The following is a 12,294-nucleotide window of genomic DNA, read 5'->3' on the forward strand; positions in this document are numbered from 1 at the left end:
AGAAATTCAATGGGAAACAAAATAAACATGGTCCCTCTACTCCCAGAGATGACTGAGAGGACAACAGATGGTAATCAGGGAAGCAAAAAAGGATTTCATTTCAAATTGAGGTTAGTTCTGTGGGAGTAACCTGCTCTCTGTTAAGGGGGTCAAAGAATCTTTCTCTGAAGAAGTTGAGATATAGAAAATGAGAAGGAATTAGCTTGCCAAGAATGGAAAGAGGTGCCCCAGCTTGAGGGAAGAGCTTCTTGAAGATCCAAACAGCCCACTATGTTCACTGCTCAAAGACCAGTGTGTCAAGACCCCCGGGGAACAGTGAATATATCTGCAGGGGAACGCATAGGCAACTCCACGCCATGTAACGCCAGGGGGCAGTAGCAAAAGGAAGCCTCTGAGAGCTTCTGTTTGAAGTAGGGAATGGCATGATCCAATACACAGTTGACCCTTGAACAACACAGGGTCACAATGACCCCTGTGGCAGTCAAAAATTCACATATAACTTTTGTCTCTCCAAAAAACGTAAGGACTAATGGCCTACTATTGACTGGAAGCCTTACTGATAACATGAACGGTCAATTAACACATATGTGGTTATGTTATCTGTATTACATACTATATATTCGCAAATAAAGTAAGCTAGAGAAAAGAAAATGTCATTAAGAAAACCATAAGGTAGGGATGCCTGGGTGACTCAGCGGTTGCGTGTCTGCCTTCAGCCCAGGGTGTGATCCCGGAGTTCCGGGATCGAATCCCACATCGGGGTCCTTGCAGGGAGTCTGCTTCTCCCTCTGCCTGTGTCTCTGCCTCTCTCTGTCTCTCTCATGAATGAATAAATAAAATCTTAAAAAAAAAAAAAAAAGAAAAAGAAAACCATAAGGTAGAGAAAATACATTTATAGTACTGTACTGTATTTATTGAAAAGAAATCCGCATAGAAGCAGACCTGCACAGGTCAAACCAACTCTTGCAACTCTTGTGATGTAAGAGTCAACTGTATATTTAAAAATCACAGGCTGCCATGTGGTTAGTGGATTGGAAGAAGGAAAGGTGAAAATAAGGTTAGTTAGAAGCTTGTGACAGTTACCTGACAAGAGATGATGGTGGCAGAGGAGATGGAAATGGACATGTAGATTTATATCAGTAAAGATGTTGCAGTTTGTGCTGGTCACATGTAGGGAATGCCTGTCCGAAAGAGTTGGGAGGGATCAAGTGACATCTTGATACAAAGCCCCTTGCCTGGAGCATCCATGTGGGCATTCACTTAATAGTGGCTCTCATGGCATAAAGAGATGACCAAGGACAGGATGAACCACATGAAGAATAAGCCTCTCCCTCCTCCAAAACCTCCAGGGTCTCAGCCAGTTTATTCTAAATCAGTGCTCTCTGGTTACCATCATGATCATCATCACTGATGTTATTTTTGAAAACAATGGAACCCACTCCTAAATTGAAACATGGTTTGGTTGAATCAGGGCTGAGGTACCCCCAAATTCCCCCAGTTTTTTACCTCCCATTTCCGTTGGTGGCCTCTGTACTCCCTCATTGAACCCCTTGTCTCTAGAGAATTCTGCTGTGAAAGGTGGTATTTAATCCCTGTGGTGTGCCTGGTGTTTGATGTGATAAGCTCTGGTGACCTTCTGAACCAGGTATCATGACTCTTGTTTCCTGTTGGGGAAACTGAGGCTTTGGAAAGACCTTCCAACCTGAGGTGCCACAGCGTGTCGGTCGAAGAGCCAGGACTGGCTACTGGGTGCGCCTGTTTGCAAGTCCTGAGTCTTCCTTAATCCCGTGCTCCTCTGCCCCATGCTGGCCCATGGCCTTGTGCCCACACACAAAGGGAACACCATTCTGAGCAGGTGGTAGGTATCACAGTCATGGGTGGTAAGCAGCTGGCCCTTGGTCTTCAGAGCGACCCGTGGCTCCGGGAGCCTGGGAAGCACATTGTGTGCAGACTAGAGGGTCTGTTGATTCTGGAGCTCTTCCTGTTGTGGCCTGGGCCCTCACCAGATGCACAGCTTCTCATCAAGATAGCTGGAGATAGATGAGCTATCCTCCCCTCCTCCCTTTATTTTTAAAAAATTTTTAAAGATTTACTTATTTATTTATTCATTCATGATAGACAAAGAGATAGAGAGGCAGAGACACAGGAGGAGGGAGAAGCCGGCTCAATGCCAGGAGCCCAACGTGGGACTTGATCCCGGGACTCCAGGATCGCGCCCCGGGCCAAAGGCAGGCGCTAAACTGCTGAGCCACCCAGGGATCCCCTTCTTTTTTTTTAATTTTTCCCCCCTCCTCCCTTTAAAGAGCGGTGGTGAGGATTATGGGCAGTAGTGGATATAAACTCCTCAACGAAATGTCGGGAACTCAGTAAGTTCCCCAACAAATGTGACCCGTTATTAACAACAAAGGAATTAGCACCAGCCCAGCTCATTCCTCTGCGTGTGCTAATGGGGCAAGGCTTCTCTGAAACCCAGCGCCTGGCAGCCACGGTGTGCGTGGCATGTCTGTCTGTCACAGCATAGACGGACAGTATCAATCTTGCCAAACGAGCAGTGTGTTTTCTGGTCACTGATGTTGTCTCCATAAGTGTCCCTGCTCCCCTGAGCTGGTGTGCTCCCGGACGACTGTGTTCTGAGAGCAGTTTAAGGCATGGCTCTGTGGGGAGCACTTCTTCCAGCCCCCACAGCCCTTTCTCTGTCCTCCCTCCCACACACCCTCACTGGCTATTAGATGTAATCAGAAGCAGGTGGAAATGTCATTTCATTGTCCCAGATGTTCCTCCCTTTCTACTTTTTATTGTACTCAAATTCCTTTTCTGTGAGACGTGTGTGATGTTGACCGCAGACAGCCTCTTGCCATTGTAACTGACCTTCCACCGACTGGGTCTGAGGTCGAAGCTCCCTTTGGGTAGGGCTGACTGCAGGTCCCTTCATCCCTGGCAGCCGTTGTCCAGCAGAGTCCTGGACCGGGGCACCCTGTTGTAGTCATGTCCTCAGGCCTTACACAGAGACCTGAGCATTGCCAGCTATGACATTAGGCATATTTGCAGTGGTAGGATTGTAAAAGTTTCCAGAAAACACAGAAGTGAATTGAGCTCTCTGGTTCTGGTTTGCCAGCTGCCTCAGACTGGAAGTTGGCTCCCGGTGGTCCCCTGACACTAGCCTGCCAACCTCAAGTACATGAAACTTTACAGCAGCAGGCAGGATGCCCGGTATCGGGGCCAGCTGTGTCCCCAGCCTCACGTCTGTCCTCCTCAGAACCTCTGTTGAGACAAATCCTCAACTCCTCCTTCTCTTATGTATTCTTAATTAACATCTGGCGCCTAAGCCCTCCAGCTTCAGTCCATGGCCATGCCATCATCCATCCCTTCACTGCTCAGAACTTCTGTCTCCCCATCTCTTGGCCTCCTATCAACCTCCACCATGAGACTCCTCCTCATCCTCAATCTCTTTCCCTTTCTCCTCACCTCCTTTCATACCAGAAAAGCACCATAAATCTCCCCAGCACCATTTCCCCTGCAGCCCTGCTACCCAGGTTGTTTATTCCGTGAACCCACACACACCCCACCACGTGAAGCTCTTCCTCCTAATCTACAGTCCTTTCTCAGCTAAGTGCTCCAGGCATACTGCGAACCATGTCCCTCCCCTGGTCAAAACCCTGCATTGGAATCCCATTCCTCTTAAGATAAAGCATATGATTCTTAACACAGCCTCCAGCTCTTCCTATCTGTCCAGCTTCATCTTGAACATCTTCCTTTGGCTTCTTGTTGATTCTGTTTGCTCCAACCCCACTGTCTGCTGGCCCTGTATCACCCCTACCAAGCATATTCCTGCCATAGGGGTTTTGCACATGCTGCTCCTTCTTAGAATGCTGTTCCCTCCCTCCCTTTTTGACTCGTCACTCTCCACTCACGCAGTTCCTCTAGGAACTCTTTCTGACTGCCATGCCTATCTCAGAATCTTTCATAACCGTGAACCTCTCCTTCGGAGCAGTTTACAAAATTATAATTTCACATTTATGGGTCTAATTGGTCAGTATTCTCTAAAAGCCGGAAGCTTTGTGAGAGCCTGGACCACCTGCTTGATTCATCACAGAACCCCCACAGTGCCTGGCACATAGCAGTTGCTATGTACGCATTTGTTAGATGCATGGATGGATAGATGGATGGATGGATGGATGGATGGATGGATGGATGGACGGACAGATGGATGGGATGGATGGACAGATGGTTGGGTGGACAGATGAGTGGGTGGGTGGGTAAGCAGATGGATGGATGGCCAGAACTCCCTGCAAAGAAATAACATTTGCAACTCTATTTTTGAGGTAGAGAGAAGGGAAGCACACTCAGACGCTCAGAGACTCAAGCTTCAAACCCCAGATGTCTTGTTGCAGACTGAATCACATTCATGCTTCATCTCATATTATAGCCAAGAGGACATTGAATGTATTAATCTGTGCATTCATGAATCACATAATGAATCATGATCCTGGTTTAGGCGACAGGAGGACATGCATTCGAAACCGTGTTCTGTAAGAATTCACAGGGCACTGGAGTCCATCAGCAGGAAGATCCATCATTACCTGACAGAGTGAGAAGGACTTGGAGCCAGGACTGCCAAGTACTCAGCTATGGTTTTAAAACTGTTTTAAAACTGGCTCTGGGGTAGAGATAGGCAGACTTGGGAAGGGGGCCGAGCACGCTGGACTCTGGCTGCCTACCTTCTTTACAACCAGAGAACCTCCACTTTTTTTCTGTTTCAGACATGGGGATAGCACAGTAGGTCTTCTCTGCTAAAAGAAGTTGAAGATTGCTGTTTCCAGAAGCTCAGAGAATGACTAATTCTGCCAAAAAGAAAGGAATGGGTCAGGCTTCTTGAAATAGGAGATGTTGAAGCAGTGTCTTTCCTTTTCGTCTTTTTTTTTTTTAATTCGCTTTAAAATGCTAAATTAGGGGGTATGGGGTTACTGGGTGATGGGCATTTAGGAGGGCACGTGGTGTGATGAGCACTGGGTGTTACACTATATGTTGGCAAATGAATTTAAATAAATTTTTTAAAAGGAAAAAAATGCTCAGCTTAAAAAAATTTATTAACAAAAAGAAAAAAAATGCCCATATCAAAAAGCACCTGTGTACTTTTGAAACTTCCTACCATCTTTCTACAAAGCTGATACCTTCTAAATATTAAACTGATATTCTCATTTTTTGACTTAACATTGTAACATTTATCATTTTTCCCATGTTATCATGTTTTCAAAAGTATTTAAAACATGGAAATCAGGTAAAAAGATGATTGCACGTCCTTCCAATGGTAGACTGGAGCATTCCCTAGCCCCTCTCTACTCAAAGTATGGACCAGCGGCATTAGCATCACCAAGAAGCTTATTTGAAATGTAGAATCTCTGGTCCCAACCCAGACTCACAGAGTCAGCATCTGCGTTGTAACTAGGTTCCTTACGTGAATCTTGGACACACTGAAATCTGAGAAAAGGTGTAGCACGCCTGCCTAACTCTCTAGGGCCTGGATTCTCTGAAGTTACAAGTTGATTGTAGAAGACTAATAAGTTATAAAGCCTTTTGCCAATAAAGGTGAAAATGATTTCTGTCTGGCAGAAAATATGATCCCAAAGATTATAGTTCATCGCCCTGTGGGACATTAGCCAGTTTTGTATCTGATTTCAGCATTCTTGTGTGTGTACACTCGCATATGTGTGTGTATATGCATGTCTGTTCCACAAATGTTTTCAGATCCTTCTTTGAACTAGTTTCACCATCCTGCTGGTTCCCTCAATAATGAATTAAATCCATCTTTAACATGTGTTCGCTCTCTATTTGTATGAGCAGCATGTCTTCAGCTTTTTGAAAATTGTACTTGGACAGCCAGATTTATCATCCTTTTTAATAGCTCTATGGTATTCCACTTTGTGGTTGACCATAATTACCTATTTACTTATCTGTTGCTGTGTTGTTAGACGTTGGGGAAATCTCTATTATGTACCAGTATAAATAATTACTCAGTGAACATCTTTGAAAACAAAACTTTTTCTGTTTTATGTTTCTTTGCCTTTGAGTAAATTTTCAAGTACAGGATGAATGGACCAAAGGGTATGAACATTTTTAAGATGAGCAATATTGGAGTTTGCTAAATGGACAAGAATGGAAGGGCATTCCAGATGGCCAGAGCAGCCTGCAGAGAGGCCAGAGAGCACGGGTCCCAGAGGCAAGATGACGCAGACTGGCTAGGATGTGAATGGTTGCTCTGCAAGGGGCTGGCCAGGTAGGAGGGAGACCAGACTGTAAAGAGCCCCAGGACCCAGATGATGTATTCAGTGTAAAGGGAAGCCATTGATAGCTTAAGTAGAGAAGCAACAGAAGACCTACATTTTAGAAAGACAACTCCTAACACTAGGGAATCCTCCCGAAGGCTCCTGAAATCGTCTTATCTAAGATGGGACTTCTTTTTCTTCTTTTTTTCCTTTTAAGATTTTATTTATTCATTCATGAGAGACACAGAGAGGCAGAGACATAGAAAGAGAAGAGAGAAGCAGGCTCCCCGCAGGGAGCCCAATGCAGGACTCCATCCCAGGATCCCGGGCTCACGCCCAGATCCAAAGGCAGTTTGCTCAACCACTGAGCCACCTAGGTGCTCCAAGATGGGACCTCTTAAAACTGCAGGACACTCTGATTTTCTCTCCTACACGAACTTACTAGAGTCTTGACGTGTGGGGGCCAGCTCTGCCAGAGCACGAGACACACACCCGAGAAGATGAACGGCATCACTAAAAATAAGAAAGGATTAAACACGCATTCTGGGGAAATGACAGGGCATTCTTGTGGAATTTGCTAGACTAAACTGCAGTGGACACCCTCAGCTGTGTCTGTATCCGCAAAACCAGACCTCCGGCGCGGCTTTGCGGGGATGCAGATTTCTGGCACCGTCCCTGAGAAGCCACTGGGGCTCTCCAAGGAGCTGGACTACAGCTGGCCCACACTGAGCTCACGGCCTGCCTCAGCAACTCACCGTCGACAGGAAGGTTCACAGACTTGCGTTACTTTCACAACACTATATCTGATTTTCCCTTTCAGACCCCCATTTCACAAGGGGGGAGCTGAGAGCAGGATCTTGGTTGCCTAACATCGTGCCTGTTGGCCACAGTGTCTTGCCTCATCTGTACAAGACACCGTGAGAGATTCTGAATATGGGAGGTGGTTCAATCTACAGCTTTTTAGGGGTGAGAACCCAAAGGCACCAATCTGTCTTTAAAGACAGGGACCTCGGGGATCCTTGGTGGCTCAGCGGTTTAGTGCCTGCCTTTGGCCCAGGACATGATCCTGGAGCCCAGGGATCGAGTCCCACGTCAGGCTCCCGGCATGGAGCCTGCTTCTCCTTCCGCCTGTGTCTCAGCCCCCCCCTCTCTCTTTCTATGTCTATCATGATTAAAAAATAAATAAATAAAATCTTTTAAAAAATAAATAAATAAAATAAAGACAGGGACCTCTCAATCTAAACCAGATAGGAAATAGGGGCCCATGAAGACAGAATTCACAGCTCCTTTCCAAGCCACTACCCCCTGCTCAGTGTCTGAAAACCACTCTTGGTGACAGGATAGGATGGATAAATAGATTGTAGTGTGTTCACACAGTACAGTTCTGTCCAGCAGTAAGGATAAATACGCTACAACCTGGATGACTCCCCAAAACATAATGTTTTGTTTTGTTTAAGATTTTACCCATTTATTCATGAGAGACCTAGAGAGAGGCAGAGACACAGGCAGAGGGAGAAGCAGGCTCCCTGCGGGGAGCCTGATGCAGGACTCGATCCCAGTACCCCGGGATCATGACCTGAGCTGAAGGCAAACACTCAACCACTGAGCTACCCAGATGCTCCCCAAAACACAACATTAAGAGAAAGAAGCCAGACACAGGAGTTCACACTGTACTGTTCCAAATGTTCCAAGGACAAAAGCAGGTGCAGTTAATTTAGGCCCTGAGAAGTCATATTAGTGGTTACCCTTGTGCAGGTGTTAGCAGAAAAGGAGGGGGAAGGAAGCATCTGGGGGACTGGTCATATTTTGTTTCTTAATCTGGGTGCTGATTACACGTGTATGTTTAGCATGTGGTATATAAAAATTCAGTGAGCCATGCACTTGGGTTATGTTCACTTTTCTCTATGTATTTTATTTTTTTTTTATTTTTTTTATTTTTTTTTTCTCTATGTATTTTAGACATCAACAAATGGCTTTTAAAAATTAAAGACTAGCCAACTGTGTACAACCTCAAAAACATCTTCTGGTCAGCACTGATAGAAAAATCACTTTCTATCTGTCAAGGATTGGCTCTGCAAGGTATTAGATTCAGAGCTTTATGTCCATAGTAATCTTGAATTCTCTAGGGAGGTGCTATTTTACCCCTATTGTGCAGATGAAATGAGGCTCAGAGAGGTAAAGTACCTTGCCCAAGGTCACACAGTCAGTGAGTATGTGCTACAGGGTGGCCTCCTTTCCATTCCCAGAATGACAACTGTGTCTGTAGTTATTATCTTTCACTTGTCCCCATGCAGGAAGGGATGGTCTCTGCTCTGCCTGGTTTTCCTTGAGATAATGTTCTGGATTTAGGGCCTGCAGGTGTGACTGTGGCAGGTCATATGCCTCATGAATGACCACAGCTCCTCCAGCCCCCGGTGCACAACTCCCCTCCTACCCCAGCTGTAGGGATAGACACAGTGAGATAGAGATGCTCACATTGGCTTCCCTTATCACCCAGACACAGACAACAAATGATCCATTTAACCAACGAGTATTCTTTAAGAAGAGCCACCATCAGCTTAGGCACTCCGTGGTGTGACATTGGCAAGCTCAGATTTAGGGGCTTGGGGTTGGCTAGACCTGAGTTCAAATCATGACTCTGTACTTAAGCTACAGAGCAAAAGGCTTTTCCTCTCTGGGCCTCCATGGTTCCCTTCTGTAAAACGGGCGTTGAAGCCGTCCTCGGGTTGTTGTGTAAACTAGTCAGGGGGTTACAAGTAAAGCACCGAGCCTGACACAGAGAGCTATTTGGGAAGAATTAGAGAGCTGGGAGCTAGGCCCTAAAAGGGGACATACATGGTGCTGGACATATGGCTTGAGCAGGGGGAGGCAGGACCGCTGGGCTCCTCCATGAGAAGCAAGGCTTCCGGGCAGAGGCAGAGCCTCAGTTGGCCTCCAGCATCCAGCTAGGATTAGGTAGGCTTTCCCCAAGGATGGAATGGCCCAGCTCGGACAAAGACCTGGGTATGGGCCAACCAGGCAGCCGAGGGAGATGATGACCGCCCAGCACTGTGAGTCCTGTCTCTTTTGCAGCAAGCTCGAGTGGGCAGTGGATGTTAGGGAAAGCTGCCAGGCAACGAGGACACAGTAGATGCTTTGAATTCTATAAAACCAAACTGCACGGTGTCCAGTGAGGCTAAAACAGGGCCGAAGGGTACACTTAGCATTAATATGTATTAAGCAATCAGTTCCCTGGTGGAGAGTGGGAGGCCCTGACTCGTCTGCCAGTTTCCGCAGTGTAAACATTGGCCCGTGGCCCATTTCAGACCACCACTGCAGTGTCACTAGATGTGGGGCGAGGAAGAGAAGCACGCGGTTAGCTCTTGCAGGCTGCTAACCCACACACCACCGGGCTTCCATAAAATTTGGGGAACCTTGCCTCACTGTGGCAGGGGCCAGGATGCATATGGCTCCCACTGGAAACCAGAGCCCGGCGCTTCAGTAGTGAGGGCCTACTGTGTGCTAGGTGCTGCCATGAGACCTGAGACAGATGGTGTCCTGGCCCTTGTGGAATGACAGCCTGTCAGGAAACTGGCATTGATCAAACGATTGCGCTAAGCTACTTGTTGAAGTGAACACTTGGGGAGAGTACCTGTCTTACATGGAGGGCATGTCCATGTCCTTCATTGCAAAACCATAATAAAAGAGAGACTGTTGTTGCCTGAATCAAGAGCGGAGCACGTCCTCTGAGACCTTTACCACACTTATGTTCGCTTCATGATATTGGTCAGGCTTTTTGTTGTTACAACCCTTTCAAGAACTGGGGCTTGGATTTCAAGTGCCTTTTCTGATGCTCGTAGGGAAAAAAATCCATCAGTCTATAAGTAGAAAAGCATAGAACCAAAATCTACTCTGGTAACAACAGACTGGACACACCTATAGTTCCCTCCAGACATCAAGCCCAGGCCGGGCTCTGTCACGCGATGAGTACTTGTGTTTGAGCATCTTCCCCTCCTTCTGCTTTGCCTCCTAGGTGGTCTTCGAAGCCTTGCACAATCTGGAGCCCCGTGGCTACGTCGTGGGGTGGATCATTGCCATAAGTTTACTGGTGGGAATCCTTATCTTCCTGCTGCTGGCTGTGCTGCTCTGGAAGGTGAGTCTGGCGATTGTGGGGGGCCCCACGGAGCCCCCACCCATAGGTGCACAGTCTTCCTGCCTCACCAGAGGCAAATTCTCTTGGAAGAAATTTCCTCTTAGGACTTTCTTCATGGTGCAGGTACAGTGGAGGGAGGGCAGGGCCCCCTGCAGGCTCGAATGGAATCTTGGTTCCTCTTGAGGCCACTCATAACCATTTAAACATCTCAGCCTCACTCCATTCTTTCACTGGTCCTGTCAGGAAGGTGGGAGCCTGACTCCACACCAACAGAAGCCTGGGGAGGCACAGTGGACCCTGGGATGGTTCACCATTTCCTTGGGGGAAAAAAAAGCAAGGGACTGCAGGGCAATTCTTTGTTCTTTACCCATGTAGACTATGAAAAGGGCTTCTGCCTTACTCAGGTAGCTGAGATGAGCTAACTGTCCAGAGTTCTGCCTGGGGAGCTGAGTGGACCATTCTCCCAACCTCTTGGTGGTTCATTTGTAGGTGAACCAAGGGATAGATTTCCCCTGCCTCCTTCACCAGGGAATACCTGCCCATCCTTCTTGCCTCCTGTCACTTTCTCGAGAAGAAGGGAATGTCCTCATCCCAAGTCTGAGATGCTTTCTTTGCCTCACACTCTCAGAGATCTGGAGTCCCTTTACTTCAGAGCCTCTATATTCATCAGTAGCAACCTCAGAGTCATTATCTAGTGAAGGTATGTCTCTTCCACTGGACAGTAATGTTCCAGGTGAGTGGAGCCCGTGTGTGGTCTTGGGTCTCTGGCTCCTAGGATAGCACCAGGAACCATAGGTGGGACCTACTGTTCCCAAAGCCTTGATTTTCCAGGGTTCGCAGTTTCAGAGGCAGGCGGAAATGGCCTCTTACAGCATTATAGACAAAAGCTTTAGATTCAAATAATTAGCTTCTGAGATTGCAAAATAATTTTTATTGACCCAACATTGTAGCATGTCAGGAAGAGAAAAAAAAAAGATTGTAAAACACTCAGGAGTCCACATCTCAGAATAACCATGATGAAAGTGTTGTCTCTTCTTGACCTTACTCGCTGCATAAAGATGTAGACCAAGTACTCTCATAGCACCTACTTATTTTTGAATAGGGATGTTAAATTTTCCAGTAATATACTCGATATATTGTGAGCTACAAGACCTCTAAAGTCAAAACTGTGGGTTCAATTATTAATCTGAAAAAAAGCATATTAAATATACTTTTATCTGAGAAGTCTAGAAACAGGAAAAAAAAGTGTTTTATTACACATTTTTCAGACTGACAATGGGACTCATTGCTTTAAATTTAAAGCTATATCACCTGAAAAAGGGTCTGGAGGTTTAATGAAAAATATTGAGCACACAACTTGAAGTAAGCTTATCTAACATTCCCATGCTTTTAATGTACTGTGTCTAAGCCTATTCTTCCCCAAACACAGTATTGTAAACATCTGTCCATACTGTTAAAAACCCACTCTCAGGCCTGTCATGAAGCTGCAAGGTCTGCCCTTGTCCAGCCCTGTGATACAGGAGTTTAGGTGGCTCCTGGTTTCACACCTCCTTTAAGAGTGCCATAGTGAATATCCTAAGAGCCAAATATTTGCACAAATCCTCCATTTTGTGCTTAAGATGAAACCCTAGAAATGGAATTACAGAGTCAAAGAAAAAGAGTACTTTACGCCTTTTATTACATACTGCAAATTGCCTCTAGAAAGGTGATACCAATTCACCCTCCCACAAGCACTGCAGCATGTGTCCATTTTCCTATATATTTGCCAGGAGTGGATATTAACCTTTTTTTTTAATCTGCCAATTTGTTGTTTGTTTAATCTATGTGGCCAGTAGATTCTTAACTCCCCCTTCTCTCTTCCAACTTCCTGCCCAGACTGCCTCTGGTCTGTGGGCAAAG

The 12,294-nt window shown here is 46.2% G+C and overlaps 1 protein-coding gene across 2 annotated transcripts in view; it reads left to right on the forward strand.

Annotated features, from left to right (window-relative positions):
• Window positions 1-12,294, forward strand: part of ITGA9 (integrin subunit alpha 9) — a 344,722-nt gene that overhangs the window by 316,767 nt on the left and 15,661 nt on the right. The window contains exon 27 of one of the 2 annotated variants that reach the window (XM_072726452.1): window positions 10,276-10,395. In XM_072726452.1, coding sequence (XP_072582553.1) covers window positions 10,276-10,395 — 120 coding nt within the window. Of the gene's footprint in view, window positions 1-4,760; window positions 4,870-10,275; window positions 10,396-12,294 lie in introns of those variants that run through there. The other variant, XM_072726451.1, reaches the window with a different exon arrangement.

This window comes from Vulpes vulpes, chromosome 11 (genome assembly GCF_048418805.1).
Source record: "Vulpes vulpes isolate BD-2025 chromosome 11, VulVul3, whole genome shotgun sequence".
NCBI lineage: Eukaryota > Metazoa > Chordata > Mammalia > Carnivora > Canidae > Vulpes > Vulpes vulpes.